The 26,678-nt window shown below is 39.9% G+C and overlaps 1 protein-coding gene across 1 annotated transcript in view; it reads right to left on the bottom strand.

Annotated features, from left to right (window-relative positions):
• The window catches only part of TRIO (trio Rho guanine nucleotide exchange factor), a 251,584-nt gene that overhangs the window by 22,663 nt on the left and 202,243 nt on the right, over positions 1 to 26,678 (bottom strand). The window contains exons 35-41 of the mRNA XM_084260751.1: positions 12,542 to 12,834; positions 10,802 to 10,972; positions 6,686 to 6,781; positions 4,457 to 4,605; positions 3,677 to 3,743; positions 2,421 to 2,524; positions 1,701 to 1,770 (exon numbers count right to left, since the gene is read on the bottom strand). Of these exons, the coding sequence (XP_084116877.1) occupies positions 1,701 to 1,770; positions 2,421 to 2,524; positions 3,677 to 3,743; positions 4,457 to 4,605; positions 6,686 to 6,781; positions 10,802 to 10,972; positions 12,542 to 12,834 (950 nt within the window). The remainder of the gene's footprint in view (positions 1 to 1,700; positions 1,771 to 2,420; positions 2,525 to 3,676; positions 3,744 to 4,456; positions 4,606 to 6,685; positions 6,782 to 10,801; positions 10,973 to 12,541; positions 12,835 to 26,678) is intronic.

The raw sequence follows: 26,678 nt of genomic DNA, 5'->3' as shown, positions 1-26,678 counted from the left end.
AACAATCTGATTATTATTCTAATATATTAGAATAATGACCTCTTCCTCTTTAGCTGTACAGAACAGTCATGAGAAACCTCTTGGTCTTCTATTTAGTATTGACTGTCCTACTGAAATTTGAGTGGAGACGTAGGTGATGTAGCCGAAATGGTCGTTGTAGCCTGGAAATGGTGGCACTGTATTTTTTTTTTTAAACTCTTGATTCTGTAGCTTATGTATTGGCTTTTAACACCAAGGCAACAAAAAAACCCCAAACAGGATAGTGTCTAACTTCAGCCTTTAAAATCACCATTAGCCATATATCATATGCACCCATTACCTACTCCAAAATCTTCCTTATAATGTTACTAGGATTGGTTTGGCTTTGCTGCTCACAGACTTATGAAACACCAACCAGTAAAGACAAATGCAAAGCAAAAAGGCAGAAACAAGATGGAGATGGAAAAGGACACAGAACAGAGATGAAGAGCAGGAACTGATTCATCACATCGCAGCTGAGAGTCAGGCTTTTGCTAGAGGATGTAACAGCATCACAGCTTGCCTTTCCATCTGGAGTGGCACGGGTGCCTTTCAAAGACTACTCAGTTACAAATACACCAGAAGAAAGTAAAACAAACCAGAAACAGGGAGAGTCGCTCCCTTCAGGTTTCCCATTTTACCAGTGCCAGAAAACTCCCCGCTTGCTATGCCTGCTTCGGTTTTTTTTTTTTTTTTTAATAATAATAATCCCTCAGAAATGAAACAGCTCATTCCTCATCATTAGCCCAGGAATTAGACCTGGCTTGCAGCGTTACTGTTGCATTAATGTTGGGTTCTCTGCTCTTTTGCTACCCTTGTGTTGACTTCAAACAGAAACTGCAGGGAAAATCTGAAATCCATTAAAACTGCTTCAATCCAGTCTGTGTTCAGTCTGCACACTTTGCAAAGTCTTCGTGAATGATGACACTTAGCTGTTCTTTTGCATGATTTGGAGTACCCCGAGACCTCATCTCAATCGTGAAATCATATTTCTACACAAAAAGACACCAAACTGACTGATTACTGGCAGGTCTGACATGTCCTGAATTTTGGTACCTAGTTTCTAGAGAACTACCTCATCTGATTTCCTTTTGGAGTGTTACAACATCCCCAGGTATCACACATGGTTATTCCTTTTAACAAATAGATGAAAAGTGGAAAACCAGGGACTCTCATAAAGCTGTAAAAGGTACTGTGTTGGACTAAAATTAAGCATCATGAATTTCTGGCGTTCTCAATTTCTTCCCCAAGTGAAGAGGGAGGAATCCCAGCCACTGCTCTGATTCTCAGAAAGGGAAAGGATATACAACTAGAATGTGCTGAAACTGGGATGAAGAATGGGCTGCTGTCCTATTTTTGGTTCCATGGTACCGCACGGATACCTGGGATTAGAAGACAGGTGTATCTGGTCATGGGAAATGACAATTTCCTCACACAGAACTGGAACTGAATTGAGGAACAGGACCCCACATTCCCATTTCCCCTCCACAGGAAGATATAAAAAGCTAGATTATTTACTCAGTCTATTTATAAGCTCTTGTAACTTACCTTTCCACCTTCTACAATGAAGCTAGTTTTACAGTACTTCTTAATTGTGTCATACCACATATAAATCCTTAATAATCAAACATGTTGGTCAGTAGCAGGAATAAGGGCTTGCCAAAGACAACATTTGCACTTACATGCTTAACAAACAGGGATCCCAGCTTTTCTGGATCTTCAAGGCACTTCTCCAACTCTCCTAAAAAGAAGCTGAACATAAACAGAATGAGAGCTTTTTTCCCTTCTGATAGCACACACTTTATCAACAGGTGGTTGCAAGGCGTGGTGGTCTTACTGCAAGGTCCACTTTGTGTCCCCAATCAGCAGCTTTGGATATTAATGTATGTCCAAAATCACAATGTTAACAGTTTAAAATTTGAATAGAGATTTCCTAAAGGGCACACCGAGTCCACACCAAAATGAAAAACAAAAAAAAAATAATACTGGTGTTCATTAACACAATTCCTTAATTTCATACATTGATTGAAACTTTTTTCCTTCCTGGTCTGAAGGTCTGAGGTGTTCACGTTGCCATGCTAACCTCTAACAAATTCTTTAGACTGTATTCTTAGAGAAAACATTTTTGAAAACAAAGCCTCAAACAATGAAAACACTTCCATGCATAATATTATGCATACTACAGAGTTGAAGCACTTGGTGCATATAAGCATCCTTGTTTAAATCCAATCTTCACACCAATATATAAGCTGAATCTACAGTATCTACAACTCAAAGCATGAGACCAACTGCGTTTACTTTTTGTTTACCTTGAACATATAAGGAAAAAAAAATTTCTTAAAGTCAATCTAGTATTTTTTAGGTAGAATTGTTCAGCAGGTGGTTTTCAAGTTAATACGTACTCTCTGTGCCAGTCATAAATCTGGTGAATGTTTCCAAATACAATCTTGTCTTTGCCTTTCATGTCATCTGGTACACCATCTTCCTTCATAAGTGCCATATACCCCTGCAACAGTCCAAGGATATTCACTGTGAGCATTTTAACCTACTTAAAAAAAGTGAGTTATCTTTTAATCCCCCTTTTCCCAGAAGCTTTACAAATTAGCCAGGACAGCTTGATTGCGACAAAAAAAAACCCAACCTAAAACACAGCATAACATAGAGCACAGACACAAAATATCACAAATTGAGATTGCCTGCAAAAGTGCTAGAAAGACAAATTCAATCTAGCTAATTTATCCCACCTGAACGGGCTCAAAGCAGAGAGGGAGCTTCTACAATCCTTCTTACAGCCCGAAGCAGGTTTTTTGGTGCATATATACTGGTCTCACTGTGCAATTCTAACACGGAGTTAGAGCTGGGAGTGTTTTTAAATTCTGTAGTATTCATGCAACTCTATTAAGTCTGTTTTTTTCCTCTAACACCTCTATTCCTCAGTCAGGTCTGGCTTTAGTTTGCAAGTTTATGTTTTTGATGGCATTTTCACCAAGAATTATTTTGGCAGTGACAAAAATACATCTGTTCACAGCCTTCCCATGCACCCTTTAAATACTGTAAAAACACTAGCACAATGCCCATCCTCTTTTCCTTTCCTCCTTTTAAATCAGAGCTTAAGAATTGAACCTCCTTAGGCTGAAATTCCCGGTCACACTCATCCTTTCTACTTTTCCAAAGGCATTTTGTTAGTAGCTGAAGACTGAAAGGAGATAGGTGATGTTATCTCATTTTCCAGAAGGGGAAACTAGAAGTCTACCAGTGGGAGAGGAAGTAAGCCTTTCAAAAGACAGGATTGTTCCCTTACCTGCCAACTTACAACGTTTTTTTGAATAGAGTTGTACTAAACAGAACCATCTAAGATACTGAGATACTATTAAGTCAGAGGTAGTGATCTAAAAACTTAGTAACTACACTCCTCAGAAGAACAGTAAGGTGCACACAGTAACAGGAAGAAAAAATCCCATCGAATAAGATCTGAAGAAGTATTTCTAGCATGTTAAAAGCCTGCAGGAGGGAAAACCCAGAATGCAAACATTCACATTTTCAGTTTCTTCCTGTGTTTTGTCCTGAAAAAATGGTGAGGTTCAAGCTACACAGCTGGTCAATACCACATTAAAAGGAAAAAAAAAAAAAAAAATCAAGAGAAGGACAAACATCATACCTCAACTACATAGCCCAGATCACGTACATAATCTCGCTCTGTCTCCACTAACTCCTGTAAGACGTAGCTGCAACAGAGAGAAAATGGTGAACAGGCACTTAATTAAAAACCCGAAACAGATTCTTAGAGGATTAATGGCACCCAGCACATTTGCAGTCACATATGTTTGATAAGCAGAGCTGCAATGGGAGAATTAAGCACATTCTTTCTAAGCAAGATGCTGCTTTGACTTTGGAACCAGAGCAGGCTTATTTCTGTTTATCTAAAATCAGATGTTTTCTTACATGTGTCATTAAAATTAAACATTTAACTATTGTTTAAAATAAAATGCTATTATGTCTCTGGTCTGGAGTCTCTGAAGTATGTGAACTGCTATTTCTACCCACAGATTTAAATAATTTTGAAATGAGGCATGTTTCTTTTCTACCATGGTAACAGTGTACTGTTACATAAAGAAATAAAGACTGTGGTAGAACAGAACAAGGGGAACAACCAGTTTTTTGAAGCCGAATCACCCTTTAAACACTTAAAGATCAGCATCTTCCCCCATAAATGAGTGACATGTGACACAAGTCAGACACAGGTGTAACTAATATTAAAAATCACAGGAAATTGAAACTGTGACTGTTTAAGAAAATGTTTTTTCTTTGCATAATGTGACTGCACGCTTGACACCTAGCACAAGTCCTCCCCCTTCTAGATTAATGGTTTCTGCTGCCAGTTGAAAATGAACATTTTAAAAACATTTATCTCAAAACATTGTCAAAAATGGAGTCTTACTGTCGTCTTTTTAAGGAGCTGGATTTCCTTTCTTCCATCTCATCTATGGGCGATGAGGAGGAGAGAAGGGAGTTATCTGAAGGGTTGAAGGATGGGCTGCTGCTGTCACCTTGATCTACCAACAAGGAACTGGGACGGTCCTCCAGGGCCTGAAAAGGTGTTCAAGACAGACAGCAGCAATGAATTCACAGGATGCATTTACATGTGGCTATAGACAGGAACCTATGGGATACCAATTACTGCAATAGATCTTGGCAAAGTGGTTTCAAGCTTCCAGGAAACCAACGAACATCTTGGCTTTCCAGGACAGCGAACCTAACCTTACAGAAGCACATTTGAGATACATCAGTCCTTCCTTCACAGGAAACAAAGTTGTTCAATTGGTCTAAGCAGCAAGAGATAAAAGTCAAGACTATCCTGCTCAGGATGCAAGTACTTCTACGATGGGAGCTACACAGTTGTGTGCTTATTGCCAGGGATTAAATTATTTTGTCCTACTTTAGCTCTGGCACATGCAAGTTACTTCCAGCAATGAGTAGGATATCTTTAAAGGAGATTTTTTGGATGTTACATTTTTTACTGCAACAGAAGTGACCTTTTTATTTTGTCAGACATTTTGTTTATGACATTAACTAGCCAAAATACTGACTCACTGAAGAAAATAATTACTTCCTCAGTCAATATTGCTTTTGAGCGGTTCAGATCCTAGGACAGAGTCCCTGCCTCTTCTGCCAGACACACTGTCTCCCTTGCATGGACATCACAGCCCTCTGTGCAAAGTGTGGAGAAGCCATGGGAGAAATAATATCAGCAAGCTTCTATGAAGTATTTACTGGACTTTAAATCAAACTCAGAATCTTGGATCAAGCTACAGTAAGTATCACTTTTTCCTTGAATGCGAATACAGGCTTTAATGCAAGACACATTTACTGCACCAGGGTGGGGTTCAGCTGTAATCTTTTCTGTTTCCCTACTAAAAGTAAAAACCCAATAATGATACGATTAGCCCAAAACCCAAGAGAAACTGACCCCTGGACAAAATTGTGAAATCAGAACATCTCCACCAGAGACTTTATGCACGGGTCATAAAGTTATATCCACTGCTAGGCTGTCTGGAAGACACACAGACAGTCAAATATTCCATTTACCAAGAGATGCTTTCAATTTTCCCAAAGATTAATTTTTCTTCACCCTTCTGGTGGAACAGTAAATAAAAAGCAAAATTAATACTCTAAGAGACTGCAGAAATTATTTCATGCACAGTAATCTAAGTGAAGTGTAAGTCCTTCTGAATGAAAACTATAAAATGGAAATTCAAATTCCTCATTCTGAAATTCAAGACTGCTCCAATTTAGAACAAGCCTGGCAAATTCAAACCTCTGGTAACACGGGGTTGCCATACTGCAATTCTCTGTAGAGTTTCCACAATGCTGCTTCTACTAAGCCCAACAGGATCTATGCTGCAAAAAGCCAGATTTAAAGTTTTGAGTGAATCACAAAATTGCTGGGACCACATAGTCCAACCCCCTTCTCAAACAGGGTGATCTAGAGCAGGTTTTTCCAGGACTGGGTCAAGTCAGGTTTTCACTACGAAGGGAGTGTCTTCCCCATATTATTCATACTCCCTATTCTCCGTCAATGAGCATGTTCAGAAACAGAGAAATTTTGAAGCACAGAAACTTAAAGAAGCTGAAACAAATTCCTTCGACTTAATTTGTTAGCAAACACTGCAAAGCAAGGAAGGAGCTACCAAAGTGTTAAGTTCTCATTTTACTCAGTCACATATTTTTTCATTACCATGGTGCTTAAGGAACAGCTAGATATCCCAAATTTCTCTGTGTGAGGGTTATCTGCTTTACGGGTCAACTCTGCAAGATTTTCTCTAAATACAGTCTCAAGGATTCTTCTTAAAGGTTTATCACACAAATCAAGGTTACCCTGGGTCTTAGCATCCATTTTAACAGGACTTTTTCCTTTTACTAGTAAGAATTGCATTTTCTGTTTTCTCCTCTCACCCATTTATTGGGTTCTGTTTTTATTTCTGCACAGCCATTCATATATTCACCAAGTGCTTTCACAAAAGAGCGTGTACCAAGCGACCCACGGACCAACCCAGAAAGTGACTTTTGAAACAGGCATCAGGTTTTACAAGTCAAAGGGGTATGCTTGGGATGGGCAGGTCAGGACTTGAAGACACAACTTCTTTAAACATATGCCAGTCAGCCTCACCATTTTACTTTTGACGAGCTCTTCAATTGCACTGACTAGTTCTGCAGCACTGGGTGTCTCAGAGCTGGTCGGCCGCACCAGTAATCGAGAAGATGTCTGTGCAATGACACAAAGGAAGGAGAATCCCAGAGTTAGCCTGGTACTTGCTCAAAGATCAAGAGACCTCCTTCACTTCTCTGTTACACAAAGGTACCTGACAGTAGCTGTCAGTATAATGTAACACTTAAGATCATCCCTTCCAACTTGAGCAACTGCAATTGGAAATTTTAAGTAACCCTCACAGAAGCTAAATGCTGGGATAAAAATCCCTGTTCCTACATGCAACAGAAATCATGGAAACATCCTTCATCTTGCTGATTATGATAATGCCTGACAAATAGCTATTAAAAAAAAACAAATCACCTGAGCTGACCAAATTGACAACAGTTTGTTAATACATTGTATTGGTGGTTAAAAAAAGTGACAACTCCAGAGAAGTAACAGGAACCAAGAAGATGAAATAAAAGAGAAAGCATCATTAAGCTAAGAAGAAAAACCAAATACACCAGTAAATCAGGGACATTTACTTTTCTAAAGGAGCTGGGGTATATTACCCAGATTCAGAGGGGAAATTGAGCTCACCATTCCTTGTGCCATCCATTTTCCCCAATGGTATGTGTAGAGCACAGAAGATCTCTGGCCTCATAAGCTATAAAATGCCAGTTTATAGATACAACTGAAGGTAAAAGGTGTTCAACAGTAAAGGATTCTGGGAGAGGGCTATTAAATTCAGCCTCAGTAATTTGCAAACAGAGTTGTTTGCATATTACATTTATCATTAAATAACTGGAAAGTGGAAACAGGGTGCAATATGAACCTTACTTCATATTACAAACAATACAGTGAACATCATGTAGAACAGAGTAAGCTGTCCTGCAAATGTTTCCAACAAAGTGGACAAAGAAATGGCACGTATAATGACTTCACACAAGAGGTTCTGCTCAAATCAAGCATGGGTGTAACAAGGCTCCCCGTAAGTAAACACACACACACACAAAAAAAAAAAGAATATACAGATTTTAGGTAGTTTGCCTTGTGTTAATCTTACTTGGAAAGGAAAACAGGGACTGGGTAAGCAAAGGAAAACAGACAACTTTAAATGGAAAGGTAAGGGAACTGAGCCAAAGCAGAGACAGAGCACAAGTCAACATAATGCTGTACCAGAGTTTACAAAAAGAGAAAACAAAAAGCAAAAATAATTAGTTTCATATTAACATAACTGATCTTGAAACTTTTATACTGCTTATCCAAAAATTAAATACAAACAATCTGTAAACTGCCATCAAATGCAAATCCACGAAGTGTGCAATGATTCAACTGAACAGAAGAATGCATACTGTGCAGATGAGCTCTTAGGGGAGAGAATGGTTGTGTTATTTAGTGATATCAGGCAAATCAGCATGGCCTAGTACACAATGTCTGCATGCACACCTAAAACCGAGCAATCTCACAGCCAGCGTGGCTTTTAGGCAGTTGCATTATGCTCCTGACATCTGACTATTGACCAGGTCTTCCAAAGCTGTGCTTGTACATGGGTTTTCACTTTGGCTATGGAACTCAACTGACAGCCCTGGAACCAGACTTGGGTCAAGGTCCCTTCTCTGTTACTGCTCTATGGGAGCATGTACATGGAGCATGGCAGTTGGTAAAACTCACGAACTGATGTTTTTTCAGTTCATATGCTTATATCACATATTATCTAAAAAAGAAGGAGCTGCCAAGACTGCCCAGGTGAAGTCTGCCTGCTGACCTTCTTCCTGATGATGTACTCTGGAAGCAGAGCACACTCCTTGCCCAGAAAAGGAAAGGTGGAAGGAGCAATGGAGCACACCCAGGTGTGAGGTGTTGCTGGAGCACACAGTGGGTTAGGTAGGGAGGGAAAAACCCAGCGAGCAGGGAGTTTCCAGCACTCAGTGTAGATCAGGAGCCCTAGCGAGGAAGAAACGCTTGCAGTGTGGTGCAGATGAACGCCAAACCTCTGAGGTCATGGAAAGGAGGAGACATTCCTTGGGATCCAGAGGAACCCAAGAAACCACCTAGTGTGGCAGGAATGTGAAGGAGGACTCCACCCAAAAGGCAGACAACCGGGAATGTGTCTGCAAGCTTTTCATTAATCAGTAACTCCATCAATAGGGCCAACTGACTTCTACTGCTGGATGCAACTTGGCTCTGGCTTCTCACTTCTGTGTTCCAGTAAAACATTTGCTGTAGGTACTGGAAATCAGCTGTATACCTTGTTGTGTGGACTTCAGGGAGGCACATACAGCCTCCAAGGCTGCCACATGGAGGTACTTTCTTGCCTCCTACCATGCAGTAGGACAGATATTGCACAAAAATAATGTACCTTAAATGTATCATCATTTTACATGGTTTGAAAAATTAATGCATAATATTAACTGTACCAAATTTTAACCTCTCAGAAGTTTTTTCCAGAATGCAGTTTAAGCTACTTAAAATCCATCTCAACATACTTTTTACTGCAAATAGGTGAATATTAATGTCATAAGTAAAACTTTGCTGGGTACTGAAAGCTACTCAAAGCCTCTTACTCTACTGCAATAAGGGTCTTATGTTACATCAGGAATACAAAAGTGAATGGATACTAACTTACAGGCATATCCCTTCATGTAACTGTTCTTACTCTGCAAAAAGAGTAAGCAAAAGCCATTTTTCACTGGAGAAGGTTTTATTTATTTTTTACTGTCACTGAAGGGACATGCAAGTATGGCATCTTAGCAGGAACCTTAATATACTATTTTCACCTACATTATTTCTAAACCTCAAACTGACACTATATTTTCTAGCAATAAAATATTCTCTCAAGTCTAGCAGCTGGCAAAATTTCAGATTTCTATTTTTACCTGTTTTGTTTCAAGAATATTGTCCATATATTATACTTTTATCATTTGGAAGACATGTAGGAATTAAATACAGATAGGGCATGGGAAGCTGACATTTTGACCCTGCAAGTGACAGCTCCAGGGATAATTGAGATCCCCAATGAAAGTCAGTGGGATAAAAGGAAGAAAAAACCCAACCTGGTCTTCCACGAAGTTGACAACCAAAGTTATTCAATCACATCCACATCGCTTAATGAGTAAGTCCCCATAAAATTCACTAAGTGTTCATGTTGTAGATTACAATGGCTAAAAATTTTAAGCAGCAAAAGGGAAGTAAAGTGAAAGTTTACTGCACAAATCCATACTGCTTCCTACTCTAAACCCTTCTATTTCCAGGTTTGATAGTTGCCCCTTAAACATTTGATCCAGGTTGAAAGGTGAAATAAATCCTCCCAGTGTATGAATGTCACAACATTTAAAAAAGCAGGTAACATGCAAGTAGGATCTCTTTCATGCAATTACAAACTATATCCAGAAATTCATTACTGATGGTCAAAAATGTTTACCCTCGATGTTAATGTGCCTTCATTTGTAAGAAACAGCTGGATTATTACCCTTATTTGTACTTAAAGTTCTTAGTATCCTTGTAGATGCAACAAGGAAAAAGAGGGGGCGCGCGGTGGTGGTGAGAAAAGGCTATGCTACTACAGAAAAATATCTTAAGAGTTGATGTGAACAGCTCTTTCTGCTAAGACACATACCTAGAAGTTGGTTGGTTTTTATTTTTCCGGAACTAAGACTATCCAAAATAGCAGAGCTCAGTGAACAGTCTATGATCTAAAAACATTATGCACAACTATTAATTTCTCCAGGTAAACTTTACTTGCACACAGTATTTGAACCTTAACATCCAAAGGTATGATTATAAACCAATTAAATCTAATCACTAAACATGGCATCTGTTAAACAGATGTGAGTATGCCTGCAAACACACAAAGCTGCCCATTTCCACATTTAAAGTGCTTGAAGAAAAAACTCTGCACTTGTACTTTTCAAATAAAGATGCATTTAATAAACACTCTTTCCACAGGAAACCTGTCTAAAGTGGAATAGTGATTACTTCTGTTCCCAGAATCTCTGTAAAGTATGTAATAGAGCTTTATGGTAAACAGAAGAGAGATTTGAGTAAACAAAGGTTATCTCAACATGTGAAGCCTTCCCTGCTTCCTCCACCTACCTTGTCATCCTGCGAGTCGGGCTGGAGAAGACTGTGTTGCTGAATTGCCATGGGAGGAGGAAGCGGTACAGCATCAGCTCCCTCTTCCCCTTCCTCCTCCCCGCAGCTCTGCATGCCTGAAGAGGATGACTTGGAGAGAGTGCCGCTGCTCAGCCCCTCGTTCCGACCTCTCTGTAAATGAAATCAAGGCGTTCAAGGTTGCCTCCTCGGCAGCATGAAGCTCGTTCCATGCAAACCTGTCTTAAACGAGCCTGTTCTGCGGATTCACCTCTCCCAACAAGCCAGATAATCCTACAAACACAGGACTGCTTCTCAACAGAGGGGATGAAAAAGCAGATGCCCAAGATAATTTTTTCAGCATTTGGTAAAAGCAGATGGGTTGAGATACTGAGAACAAGACATTCAGCTCGAAGTTTACTGCAGAAAAGTGTTACCAAAGCCATGATTGCTCTCCCAGTTCAGTCCCAATTATCCTTCCTGCACACCCCATCCTCAATGTAGAGAGAGGAGACTGCTTGTATGATTTTTACTGTTGTATTGTAAGACAGTCCTTCCCACTGTCCAAGGAACCATGATTTTAATCAGCCAGAGCTTAGTGTTAATTGCCTCACAGGATAATTTAAGCATCTTTAAAGGAAGAAGGCATAGGTGATTAGTGTTTCCTGACTTTAAGTTACTGCCTTAGGTTTTTGTCTCCCTCACAGAACTGCGGAATAACAGGTATTTCCGAAACAATGCTGCAACAGCATCACAAAGGGTTTCTTTCTACAGTCTGACATTCAAGGACAGAGGCCAATATTCCTTCCAAAACCACATCTCCCAATTCACCAGGCTGCCTAGCCTCTGCTTTCTCTACATTTACTCTAACTTCACCATCATTCCAAGCTTGCAGCAAAACATGTACTAAAATAATTAATTGGGCATCACAGATCAGGTTTCTGTATGAGAACTACCAACACCACTAGTTTCAGATCAAGGCCTGGTAAAAGGCAGTAACTGTACAGCTCCCAAGTGGCTGTGCCCTTGGAAGCGGTAAGATGCCATTCATTCATTTCAGGCTGAAGCACTGGTCTGTCACAGAAGAGAATCTGGCTCTGTCTGCACCTAACCAGAGGCAGGGTTTGCCCACACATGAGTTCCAGGCTCAGAAGGTTGTGGAAGGAAGGGAAACCTTCAGTAGATGTCCTTGGTGGTAAAGTCTGGAATAGTTCCCATTTTCCCTCCCTGCAATGAAAACTGACATGTTTCTTACTTGACTGATGGAGACTACTTTTTGATTTGAAGGGCCAGTAATTTTTCTGTGCTCTAATTCTTGCTCAAGACATAAATACCCCTTTAAGCAGTTAGGCAGCTCTCCTTGTATTTCCCCCAATCCATAACAAGAAAAAAAAAAGAAATACAAAATGACCTGGTTATTCACAGAAAATGAAGCAGCTCTACTCACAAAGCTGCTTTTGTGACTAGGATCAGAGAGCAAAGCCGAAGACTGACTTTTTACTCCCCCATTTCTCTTTTTCACCAAAAGACCCTTCTCCACAGAGTTTTACTAAAGTTGCCCATGCAGAAGAGCACAAACTGTGCCTGGCACAGCACTTATGCAGAGCACAGCAGTCATCAAGAATGAGCACGGGGCACGTGCCACTTCACCCAACTGCTAGGCAGCCAACTGAGGAGCCACCTCACCCGACAAATTTAGTTCTCTGAAAAACACAAAAGCCAGTCTCAGGAAGCTGTGCTTACCTCTTCAATGGTTTCATCTTGTGGGGTGGCTGCACTGTCATCGGAATCCTTCTGAGAGCCCGCATCGGCACTCTTGCGAACCTCTCGACTCTTCTTGTGCTTGTGGGCCAGTTTTTTGACATGCCCATCTGCCTTCCCACTACTCAGGCGTCTCACGGGGCTGGTGAGCCACTTTCTCAAAGTGTTGCCGGGGCGCTTGGGGCCTGGGGAGCTCTGTGCACCGATCATGTGGGGCTGCAGTGATGTTACTGAAGCAGGAGGACTGGCATCATTGCTGGAGACTGAAAGGGAGTCTGGAAAAAAAAAGAGTGGGGGGAGCATTTTAAAGCTGGGACACTCGTGAGCACCAAGGCAAATGATGGATGCAGTAACAGACATCAGACTGGATTTATGGATGAATCGACCAGATTATTCTGAAATAATCTGGCCTTCAATACCACAACTATCAGCGTTTGTGCTGAACGTGGCCACCCACACGTAAGCACCATTTATATGATTATACAATTGAAGCCTCCTTACGTTGCTCTGGCCTCAATTATAATTCATACTAACCACTGCTTACACTTATTTGATAGTCGATTGTACTTTCTGTATCTCATCTAACTTTATGGAAGGATATGGTTGTTTTATCTTTTAATGTATACTGCTTTGAGCATGGACATGGAGAATAAAAACAATTGCCTCAATGAGATAAGTAAATTACTTTTCAAACATCAAATTTTATTACAAATGCTCCAGTTACTTTCATTATCTATTTATTTTCCCTACCCTTGGGAAAAGGGGAAGAAGAATCCAGAGAACAACTAAGTATCTGTCTTTTCCTTAAATATTCTCAGACCGTTGGCTGTTTTGTTTATTTGTTTGGGGTTTTTTAAAATTTTATTTCAAAAAGGCACAGAACATCTGTTTAAAACCCCATTTGTTCAAATCTGAGGATCAGCAGTGTTTCTCAGCAGGACAATGCCTGAAGTTCTGCAGTCAAACAAAAGGATACACTTTTCTCAAGCCATAGTCCCACATGCACAAGGAAAACCCTACTTTCCCATTGAGGTTCCTACCACTTGAACTGCCCCAAATGCTTACTGCGAACACCCACCAGTTAGCTATTGTGAGTCCCACAGGCCAGCTGTGGTTTTTTCCCCCCATGCAGCACAATGCTTTTTTCCCCAGCAATTTTCTTTTCCTAATAATATACCTTTTTTCTGGACACCTTCTTGTTACACCACTCCTAAGAATATTATCTACCACCAGGGTATTAACAAGACTCTCCTAGGTTGTCAAATATGGGTTTTTTTTCCCCTTGTGTGTGCACTTTTGCACATAGATAGTTTATATAAGGATGACATAAATAATGTTTTGTTGAATGTTTCCACTCCTGGGAATTAAGCACAGTGCTTGTGTTCCTTCTTGAAGCTCAAAACAGATGTTCAGGTCACCTCTTCTGGCAGCTTTTCGGTATGAAGCATATTGCAGTCTGACCAGAGAGAGCTTGAGTTTTGCAGAATAACAGTCACACTGATGTGGCAATACATTTTATTGTACACCCAAATGCCTTGGGTCAAGGAATTTGACTGAGCCTGCTCAGTTTCCATAGAGTATTAAGTGCAAATTATGTCTTTCAATAGAGATGGGGAAAGAGACATGAATGAATCCTCATCAAAATGTGAATATCATATGTTGGAACTTCTTATTTTCCCCTCCTTTTCAAGCCATTCCAAAAAAGGGCATCCCTTCCTTGGAATCTGTCAAGATTTTTCTCTAAAGGAATAAAACCCAAATGGCATGTGACTTAAGATACATCCGCTCTGATGCCAAGAACTCCTGTAGCTTACACTGTAGGAACATGTACATAATAAATGTTATTTACCACCACTTTCATCTTGTTTCAACAAAGCAGAAGATAAATTTTATGAAGTATACTCTAAGTCCAACAAGCTATTTGCTAGCACTTCAAAGCAAGTCTTCCAGACTCAGGGTTCATCTGCAGAATTATCTCCTAGCCACAGCTGTAGCTGTGCTGCACACAGGTAAGGAGACTTCCTGTTATGCCATTAACCTGGTCTCAAGGCTTTAAGAAATGGGTACTATCCAAAAGCAGATGTAGTTGCACTAGTCTGCTTTGTCTCTAAATCTTGGGATAGCTATGCTACAGAATTACCACCTTATCTTCTTGTTGAAGAAGGAAACACAAGGAAGAAATTAATTACCTCTAACAGTGGTTTTCAAATTGCAATGAGTATTCTTCAACATCCCTGGGCTAATACTTAAGGGTCCACATCAGCACAAACCTAAGAAAAGCAAGCCTACTAGCCATCAGCATCCACATCATCACAGATTTTTTTTTTAATTTAAAAATCAAGTGGTATGCTTATTAAAAAAGAAATCCAAACAAAAACTTCTAACCATCTGCTATCTCTCCATGGGAATCAAAACAATCCTCTCTTAAACCTCTCTAAGAAGTTATGACTTCTCAAACTGAACTTTACTTTCACTGTATCATGCACCTCTTCATTTTTATCAGATACCCTTATTTCAGAAATCATCAGCTGACAAATGACCCTCAGCCACCCTGCTATTGGGAAGAGGAGAAAACACTGCTGGTGTTCTTTTAAGAGTCTCAAAGCACAGTGAATGCTTTTGTTTTCAAAGTTAAAGATGTTTTAATCGTTCAGCCAAGTTTTTCTTTAATTTGTATATATTTTTTGTCCAAATAACAGGTCATACAAGTTCCTTCCATACAAATAGAATACAGCACATTCACTTGTTTATTAAGAAAAAGCAATTAAGCCTTTGCAGAAGTTCACCATGTACTGTTTTGTGTTTTTGTGTCTGTTGTATTGCTTTCCTTTACAATCACTCCTTTCTAAGAAAAAAGGCAGTGTGGTGGTGCAGTAACTGATTACATAAGACTCCCTTTTACATCAACATGCCTATCCCTAAGCATGTAACATGCCTGCAGTTCTTTTTATAAAGCCTGTATTCCACCTCCTCAAATTATCACCCATGCTTTTGACAATCAACACTTAACTACCAAATTTCTTGTAAAACTGGATTGTGCAATGCAGAGCCCCTGAAACTGTGGGAGATTGAGTATTTTTGTCTGACTGAACTTTTGGTGTAGCACTCCTACTCTTAACCCAAGTCAGCCAAGAGTTTGTGGGTTGGAGGGAAGAGAACAGGAAGAGATACGTACACTCCGCTCAAGTGGAGAGGATCTAACAGACAAAACAATGTTAGCCAGACATGTTTCGCAGCACATACTTTAGCCATACCCTCCCACACAGCATTAGTTTTCATTTGGCATGCAGCATGTAACTGCTTCTCATCTTCCCTTCTGCATCATTTAATATGAAATACTCACTGAAGTATTATTAGGGCTGCAGGGAATCATAAAAGTGGACAAAGTGTAAGCAGTGCACCAAATGATAGCACTGGTCCAGTTTGCTCTTTAAAGCATGAAAACACTAGGGAAGAAGGCAAAGCTTAAAAGAAAGAAAAGTACTGCACTGCCATAAACGCTTCAGCTTAAATGTAAAATTTATTTTAAAAGATATTTAAAAAAAAAAAAGGGTTTAACATTACCAGCCTTAACCTGAATGGAATAGCAGCCCACTAGCCTCTTCAGAGATCAGACCCGCTCTTTTTCCCCCTCCTTAAATCTGAAAAAAGCATCCCTACAGCCTCATAGGTCAATGTTAATGCTCACTACAAACATTTCATGCCACTATTTTCCCAGTGACACCCTTTACCATTCCATCCCATATGACAGCAGTCCAGATTCTCCAATTCTTACTCCCATCCACTTCCTCAGGAGACCAGTTACAGTACTAAAGCAGAGCCATGCAAAAAACCTACGTGCTTAAGTTCATATATTTAAGTAGAAGCATTGTCAGTTGCAAGTGTTAGGGAGTATCAATACCCAATACAGGCATTTTCAAGAACACAGAAAGACCTTTCACCTCCACCGTGAGAACAGCCACACGGGTAGTGTATTTCCCCCCTGCCTCATCACTATATACGACTTCTATCCATGTAACTAGGGATACAGACTTGGTTTGATTGATTATCATGCTTGGGAATGTTTACACTAAATGGGCTTTGTTTCCTTTATGACTACATAGCAAATTGTTTTTCTAGGGTCGCTTAAGAGTATTTTATCACTAAAACAGGCTAAGAGGAAAAAGGCGTATTCAAAATCAAACCAAGAACAACACAGACTTTTAAAACCAAAACAGATGGAATAAATTTGGGGTATGCTAACCCCAACTGTGTTTCAAGTACAGTAAACTTTCTAGCGAGTGTCAGATTCCCTTTTAGAAAAAGATAAATGCAACAGATGGCCATCTTGGAGAGAAAAAACCAACATGCATGTAACGATCGCAAACAGCAACACCAATCCAACAAGAAATCATCAAATTTAATAAAATCGCTATTTGCTCAAGTAGAGACAGCTTTGTAATTCAATAAAGTATATAAAAAAGCCTAATGGATGGGCTTTGTTTTATAATTCATAGCCACAATAAGAAAAGGCAGCATTTAACTGCCCTCTCAAAGTAAAAACCACATATGCTGCTCTGGTGCCGAGGTCAGGGAGTTCACTCTGAGTCCATAAATATATTTTTGAAGCTAAAGAAAAAGGGCAGGCAGCATGGGTTCTGACCCCCTCACACCAGAAGATAAAGTTACCTCCAACAGACAGGCACATTTTTGAAACTGGAGGGGAAATGGGAATTCTCATTCTAGTCCCAGCTTTCTTAACACTAGAAACATGCACATCTGTGATTAATAAAGTTGGTTTTTTTCCCCTAAAAAATAAATCAGCCATGTTAAGCTAGTTGATGACTTGAAAGACTCTGCTTTGTATTAACTATTTCCACATTGCTGTTTTTAGAGTTTTAGTATTTACAAGGAAAGCAAGGGCCTACAAAAACCCAACTTCCTAACCCAGGGAATCAAACCAAGCCTGTTTGATGCCTGGTCTGCATCTCTAATCCCAGAAGGCTATGAAACCAGGACTGAAAACATTTCACCATCTCTGGCCTAAGAAAGAGGGATGGGGGAAGGAGTGAAAAATGGAGCAAAGCAAACCTAGTAGCCCCACCTGGCATGTCAATCCGCCCCTGCAAACTGCCATCCACCATGAACACTGAGAGCCATGAAAACCACCTCAGAGAGCAGTTAACCAGCTGATCAGGAAGATGCGATGCAGGTACGTCACAAATACTTGGGGACCAAGAGCTGCTTGCTGGTTCAAACTGGAGAGAGCATGAGCCAACACTGATGCGCCTGCATGTTCAGTACGTAAGTTGGAAACAGGTGGGGTTCAGTGATCTCCCAAGCCTGCGTTTACCTACAAACACACAAGCCCAAATTTGGGCCAAGACAACGCACCATCAGAGAAAGCAAAAATAGTTTACAAGCATCTGATGACAAAAACCCATAAAACCCTGGCCATGTACACAGTCATCATTTGCTATTAGATGAGATGGGGAAAGCTTGAAGAAAGAGCATGAGGTTTATTTTCTGTGTAGCCACACACACACGCAGTGTTTCGGCCTGGGGACTGCCATGTACAAGACCATTCAGATACTTCTGTACATGTAAGGAATTTTATTTCTGTCCTGCTGGGTACCCTCCTTAGACTGCCATCATGGTGTATTACTATCACAAAATGCAGAAAGCTAGTACTCAGTACACAGAAAGAAAAGCCTTCAATTGCATTCACGTTTGGAGAGGAACACACACACACAGCTACTCTTCATCTCTGGTCAGCAAACCTCTCCTGCCTTTTATTTCAAGCTACACACTGTGCTGAGATGCCATTTTTAAGATTTTCAGTGTGTGAATAGACAAAGAGTTCAACTCCTTAGTGTATCTTCTCTGATTAACGAGTTATCAGCATTAATTTTGACTGATGCAGACACTAGTCCAGAGGACTGGAATTTAAATGCATTACACAATTAAATCTTTCAAGTCATCCAAAGCTGATTGTGTTAATGTCAGATAGACTAGAATTCTAAGCTTCAGGCTAGATACTCTTCCCTTAATGAGATATTAAGCTGCCTCACAAGCATATCTGCAATTAAAAAAAATAAATACCCTGCCCCCAAGACAGAGACTGTCATCTTAATAAATTCTAAAGATCTTTCTGAAATTAAGAAGTCATCCAACAGACATATCTGCAACAGCGCTAGAGAAAAGCACAAAGAAAATCTCTGATTTAGGGCAAAAAGAATATACTGTTCATTTGAGTTAGAAAATGAGTGGCATATGCCTGAGTGGTTTAGTACATATATTATTACTATTTTATCATTTTTTAAAATACCCTCTCCTGCCTTCCAATCCCATAAAATTAAAGCTCTACATTTAAATTTTTAAATGATTTCAGAGGCATTATAACTTGCACACAGAGAGAGCTGTGAATACATCAACCACTACACCTAGGAGTTCAACACCAACAAAATTTAGATGGAAAAGGTCCTCCTCTGGAACTGCAGAACAGTTTTGCATCTACACTCATTTCCCTCCCCTTCCCCCCTCTTTCTCCCTTTTTCTTTTTTTTTTTTTTTTTTTAAGCAGGAAGCAGCATGATGCTGTGCCAGAAAAAACTTTCCCAGGTTAACAGAAGTAGTTCTGTTTGTGCTCCCTGGAATTCAGACCACAGGGATCCAAAACCCCAAATCTATTTACTACAAGCCCAAGGTAGCTCTACAGAATGGGAAAGTGGACTTTGTGGTGCATTTAATTCTTTGCAATGCGCTGTTGTTCTCTCCTATATCTGGAGAGAAATATATTCTGTGTCACAAGTGGTAAGTATTAAAAGTTACTCGCTCTGCTGAAGTTTAGTTTCATGGTTTGTGAAAACCACAAGTTTTTAATAGATTAAATCTCAGCTTTCCCGTACGCAGTTTACAGTTTAACAGGCAACATCTTGATCTCAGCTCCTCTTTTGACCACCTGTTTGCTCAGATTTTAAGACAGCTACATCCACATGCCCGGCAGGACAGGCCAAGGACAGATTTACATCGTTTAGCACTGTTTCTTAGTCAAGTTCTCACTCTGTATCAGTGCACTGAGCCTCTCTTGTCTCTCTACAGATCCAAACAAGTGCCCTGATCAGTTTAATGATTATCTCCCCCTGGAAGGGTGGGTGCATTGCTACTAAGCATTAATTGCAGAGAGGGGCTTTTAAGCTTTTACTTAAGAGCTAATAAACAGAAGTCTATGTTCTAATTTTCAGGCAACGTTTCCTCCTTTCTATAAATAATCTCCAGTGAGTTTCTTTGGTACAACTGGGGCCATCAGCTAGCTACTTCTCTCGCACTTCATCTGTGCCTCCTAACATATGACATTACTTTACATCACCATGAAGGACCACGTAATATTATTTGCTCTGCAGAGCTACAGTAGGCAAGATATTCACTGGCAGATTTAAATTACATAAAGTTAATTCCCTTACAGGTGCTGACACATACCACGCAATTAAGAATATTGAGGTGAATACCTTAGTTATTAAGTTATCTCTAACATAGAAAAAAAGATAAATACTCCTTTTCTGCATTAGAAAGCAAGTTTTCCTACAGCATTGGTTAATTTCCCTGTTTCTTTTCAAATACAGTAGCTTTTAAGACCAATTACTCCTGAGGTCTTTCACAAAGTCTCAACTACATCACCCATTTTCAAAGTGTGGGTGCTTTGGAGCTTTACTACAGTCTCATGTGATTTGATAAATGTCTTATTTCTGTGCTGGTTTTGCCAGCTGCCTAACATTGGCGATATCCAGCTACTTCGGGATGAATGAAGTAGAAGATCAGATGAAGGTATGGCCCATCCACCCCTTCCTCCAGAAGAAAGGATGCAATGGGAGTGGTGAATACCTGGAATGACCGTGGTCCAGGCCCAGGGCCACTGCCTACATACTAGGTAGAACTGTAGAAGTCATCACCCCTTGCTTCTAGGCTGCTCCACGCTGCTGCTCAACAGTTCACTGTCTCAGCACAAGAAGCTGGGTGAGGGCACAGCGCAGCTCCCGAAGCAGCGGGAGCTGGCAGCGGGAGCTTCCTTCCAACTGCTCCACGCAACAGCCCTCCCTCCCTTTGGCAAAAACAAGCAGCTTGCTGGTGGGGAGAAGCGAGGTCTGAGCCAAAGAAGGCAAAGAGTGAAGGCAGAAGCTTTGGGCCTGGGCTCGCAGGCAGTGCTGGTGCTTACACCACCAGACAGAGAGCTTTGCTGGCTGTTGACAAGCCATTTGTCTTGTGCGTGCTGTGTGCGAGCTACTTTTGAAGAGCCACGCTGTGTGATGTTAACAGCAAAGCTGCATCTCTGCTCTCGGCGGAGAGCTGTGTGTCACATACTACAAATGGAAACCTCTACTGACACAAGATTGGTGATAAGCACTTGCAGATTTTAATTGGGGCAACTGCAGGAGCCATTTCTGCTCGTCTGTTACTGAAGCTGTAAGGCTTTATCATCTGCTACTGTAATTTTTTGCCGCAAAGTTAATTTTTCCCTAGGAAATGGGTAAAAATAAACGCCAGGCCTAGCAGTACAGCTCTGAAGGCACACAGCAGCACATCAGATACGCTGTGTGCATCAGTCCAGAAGAGGAAGATATGAACAGACAGGAAACAAAAATGTCCCTATCAGTATAGAGAACAGAACTGCTGGCAACAACTAAATGCATTCAGCAAGTTTGCAGCTTTGCTGAAAGCAAAGAAAGACGTTGGGAAGGGAGGGAGAGAAGCACGTCTGCAGAAATCGCATTAGGAAGGATCATGATCACAGAGGTTATTTAGAGCAAGGCATTTCGTGCTTCCCCGTGCAGCAGCTCAGCAACGCGGAGCATCCCAATGGAAGGAATTTTTTGCATGCAGGTTTTAAATCATCCTCCACTACTCCACAGAAGGCGGCTACGTATTAACTGGGTTATTACAAGCAAGTCTGAGAAAGTCTGATCTGAAAAGGAAACAGGGGACTCTCGCAGCTCTACTGGTGCGCTTCTGAAACAGAGAGGAAATTAGCTTCAACCACCATTATGTATGTGATAAAAACAAGCTGCACAAGTACAAATCACACATGAAATCTGCACAAAATAGTGAGTCAATATTGTTATTTTTTCTCTTTTGTCCACAAGTTTAGAAACATTTGAGGAAGTACAACCTCTGAGATGTATTTAAAATGGGCCACCTCTAAGAGATGATGAATGTAGATGTGTTTTATTCTCTCTTTTACAAATGCCTCAAAGATTTCCAACACATGACAAAACCTCCAAAAGTTCTCTGGGAAAACCAAAAGAAGATATGACAAGTGTCAGTAAACATATCTGGAAACAGAAAGTGCAGATGTTGTTAATAATTGCTAAGCAGATATTCAAGGGTATTAGCCAAGTTCATATATAGAGACAACCCACAGTAATAAATGTTCCAAAGGAAATAATGATGATCAAATTTTACTTGTTTGAAAACCCCAAGTTATTAGACTACTTGCACTAAAACAATACTCATTTCCTCTTCTCTTCACCTACTGCAGTTACAGGTTAACCTAAATACACACACTAATCCAACAGCAATTTTAGCAGTCTTTTTTTCTTTTCCCCCCATCCTCTTGATTCAAAGCAGAGGAGTTCGCTAGAACAACTAGCGATTGTTTGGAGCCACAGCTTTAGCAACAGCTGTACAAACACATCAATCTTGAATTAGGAACTCTGCCATAATCTTAATAATAATATACTGCTATCGTTTAGCTTTGGGGCTATACAATAACTCTGGTCATTTTCCCTTTCCAAACGTTACACTGCTGTAGCTCTCAAAAACGAAAAAAAAAAATATTAGGAAACCAATTAAAGGAATTGGGCTGGAAGATGGAATGGCCAAAGCAGCAACAAAAACAGTATTCCAAAATTCCTACACAAAAAAAACCATTTCCTTCTAGTCCAACTAATTGATACTAGTATAGTGATAGAAATTAATTATACTAACATTGCTTTGCATCAAAAAAGGCTGAACTTTCTAGTATTAATGAGCAGAGTCAGGCGCTTCCTGCCATGCCACTGCTATCAACCTCCACACTGCATAACTAGATGACTGTAGGTGCTGACAGACGACTTCCTCTGGCTTCAACCTCACCTCAGTAACTACATTAACAAGAGCAGTCTTAGATCACACTGATTGGAAACCACACTGGTTTTAAATTTTTTGTCTTCAGATGGAAATGCAACCTGTGCAATGCATAGGAGCACACATGATTTTAATAAAGGTCAGTGACCCTGAAAATTTAATTTTTTTTTAAAACAGACTCACAGTCAAGGTTGAATAGCAGATAGCTATTGAAAGTCATAATGGCAAACTTCTGCACAGATGCCTGTTCAGGATGAAGTATGTTAAGGGACTGGGAATGGGTAATATAATCCTCCACAACTTCATCAATCAATAAAGATTGAGCTAAAAGAGGAAAGATAACTCCTTGGTCTAGTTGTTTTAAAACAAGCAAGCTATAAATTAATGGAAGATGTGACATTTTATCTCGAGGTGCAATTAAAATACACTGAGTATGAAAAAAATGAATCAATCAATGCCACACTCATTAACTCGATTATAGCCTGTTCAGGAATAAAATATGCACTGTTGAATTTTCTTGGGTATGATCAAGCCCACATCACACGTGTGCTACATTTTACTACGTAACTTTTCTGTTGTTTTTGTTTCATTTATTCCTAGTAAAGGATCAGGAGGAAGGTGATGATCTGAACTGCCTTGTTCATCCAGTCATCTAAACCTGGATTCCTCAAATCATTCCTTGACTCCTAAACATCTACTGTTACTGAAGTGGCCACAGGAAAATGATGTGACACATTCATGGCAGAGATATCCAGAACTGGAAACAAAAAAGGAAAGAAAAATAGCAAACATACAACTTTTGAAACGCAATAAACTAAAAGTCTTATTAGTTGCTTTAATTAGACACAAAACAGGAGGAGGGAGAAGGGAAAAAAATCAGTATCAATAGCAATAACAATCATGTTAAAAATAATCAGCTTTTTTAGCTTATAGACTCAACTCTAAGCCTAATTTTAGAGGGAAAAAAAACATGAGGAAGAAACAAGATAAGGAATTTAATCAGCTTTTATTCTTTTTTCTATTGAAAATAAAACATTGCTTTCATCAACTCCCCAGCAATTCATACCATGCATCTAGAACATGGATTTCTATGAAGCTCTCTTCTTAAACAACCCATGTATTTTCGGTTGGATTTTTTAACCAGTCATCCAAGAAGATTGACTGGAGGTGACCAATTCCCTCCTCAAACACAAGGAAACAAAAAAACAGCAGTGGTTTAATAAACGTACTTTACTATTCCTTGTGAGGAAAACCAATCCTTACAGGTTAAAGGCTGTCACATTACTAATGCTGTCTTTTCAAAGCAGGATGGAATCTATTTACACCACCTAAAATTCTGTTCTTCTCATTACCTCCAATAAAGGAGACAGAGTCAGCGCAAGTCTTGATGAGCAAATCCAATGGATTGTTACAGCTGCCTGTAGCCACGTTCAAAGGCAGATTATGAACACACTGTTCGTTACTAGTCTTGCAATGAGCACCTAGGGGAAACTTTCATTATGTAAGGTGATAGCTCATTCTTACGCCGCTGCCTCACTGAAGTAATTCGTTTAAAATAGAGCTATAACATAGCAAGAGGCAAATTAAACTGAAATATGAGCTGAGGTGGTTCTGCTTTGCTCAGTTTAAGCCCATCCATTCAGTACAGGTTTTTGACCACTATACAAAACTGTATGCATCAAATGATTAGTTACAGGTATGCTCTGGGAAATGTGACAAGATGGTCAAGAGGCAGCCATATTTTTCTTGGTATGTAATCAAAGTTCAACCTTCTTTCCAAAATTTCATTAATAATCACCTTGGTCTCTCTCTTGGTCTTTATGAAGCCACCCCAATATTGACTACTTGTTTTCCCATCATCTTTTTTGATGTTTAAACCTAGAAGTACACCACTTTCCATGTTAAATATGCTTCACTAGTGATACATAAGAATAGCCACTTTAGCAAATTCCAAAAAGGCTTATATAAAAGGGTTTATTTCTCATTTCAGAATTGGATTTATAGGTCCTTATTACATGAAGTTTGTGTTATAAATCTAACTATTTTTCCTTGGGAAGAGCATATGTTTTCCTTTTACATCTTTCAGAAGTCTTTAGGAACAGACTAGCTGGTTTGAGGAGGAGCTGGAGGTAACAGACACATTGAAATGATTCCTTTTTCACACAGTGCTTTCACAAGGTCAGAGAGAGACTAGACGTCCAAGGAGAGGAGGCAGAAGTCTGCCTGGTACTAACTCCATACACACACCTGATCTGTTCTGCTGCCCAGTCCTGGCTTATTTCACAAAGCAGGTAACACACCTGACAGCTAGATGACTGAAGCCAGAGCTTCAAGTGACTGGAAAGATATATCCAAATTACAGGAGACAAAACTTAGGAGCCATTCAGATGAAACTGTAGATCTTATCAGCTCACTCAGAGCAAAAACACCTCTGAGCCTCTATCTTCAGGTTCAGGAGCAGGGATGGCAGTTTGGGAAGGACATTAGTATCTCTCTTGCGTAAACTCCTACACCTGAGAACTTTTTTTCCCCCTTCCCTTGGGTGGGTAGGAGGAAGGAATACAGCATTTTCTGCTGGGGTCTGGCTGTCTGCATGACTGCTAGTGCAACAAAGCGGCTGGATCACACATGCAAGCACAGGGTAAATACACTGGCAGTGTGTGACAATTAGTTCTGTTTTTACCAACCAAGAAACAGGACCTTCAGCTAACCCTCTTGCAAGTCCTGCAGCCAAAGGGTTTGAAAAAAGCCATGTAGCAAGAACAGTGAGGAAGGACACGCAGGTCAGGAAAGCAGTACCTTTGCACATGTAACTATATAGCTGATACGTGAGCTCAGTTTCAGGAGGATTTTTGTTGCATGCTCTTCGTGGAGATGGAAAAGCACACACAGCACATACTTAACAGCTTCCATCTGTATTCTAAAAGAATAGACTTTCAAAGTGTAGAGGTGGATGTACGCCAAGAATTACACCAACCCATTAGTAATACTGGACTCTCCCCACTGCATCCTCTGAGTCCAGTCCTCAGAGACCTCTTATCCTCTCTTGGATACCATTTGCTAACAATTACTCTATAGTAAAAGCATCCTGTTTTATGGATGAATTATTTCTGAAGCTTGATATACCATAAAATGTTATGAAAGAGGAAAAAAGAAAGCTAGTTTGATTCATATTCATTCTTTTAAGCAATCTATTGCACATACAGTAAATGTATTTCTTCAAAGCCAAATGAGAATCCTCTCTACTCCCACAACCACCTTTCCTCCTCCAAAAAACAGCCCCCAGGTGGTTAATAACTTCAGGATAAATTTTGGTTTTGCAGATTTATTCCCTGGATTTCATCCATGAGATTTGCCTCTTAAATTTCCCAAGTGAAATATAGACTCACATGATCCACGTAGGGACTGAAACACATACATCCTATTGTTTCTTCTAGCTCATAAGGTAACTGAAAAAAAGATGTTATTTCCAGTATTCAGTCTCAGACAAACTGTTCAACTCTCTTTCCAGCCAGATAACCATAAACAACTTTGATATTTATCAACACTTGACTCAAATGCAGAGCATTTTCAACTTTCAGGAATGGGTGGAATTACCATGAGAATTGGTTTCCTCCTACCATCATCGCTGCTTTCTCCAAATGATGTCAGATAAAGGCAAAACTACAATACTCATTAATTTCAGTAGTTTCTTGCCAATTCATTACTCAAACCCTATTCTCTTTTTAAATCTGAATGCATTTTTCCTCCTTCAGATTTTGTGAAAAAGTGGGGAACAAACACCATTTAAACAGGAGCAGATAATTAGTAACTTCACATGTACTCTAACATTTTAATGAAAAAGAAACCAAACTTTTTAATTCCTTAAAAATTCTTTAAGCAAAGGCTTCTATGAATCAAATCATGCACCAGAAAGAGTACATTGTGAACATTCAGCTAAATACCAGTTTTACATTTGCAGTGGCCAGAAATACTACAGATACAATTTTTACCCTCTGCAGTTCAAGAGATGGCACAGCTAC

The sequence above is a fragment of the Gallinula chloropus genome (genome assembly GCF_964237585.1).
Source record: "Gallinula chloropus genome assembly, chromosome: 2".
NCBI classification, from domain to species: domain Eukaryota; kingdom Metazoa; phylum Chordata; class Aves; order Gruiformes; family Rallidae; genus Gallinula; species Gallinula chloropus.
Note: the sequence above shows the minus strand (reverse complement) of the source record. Positions and strands in the feature narration are given on the sequence as shown.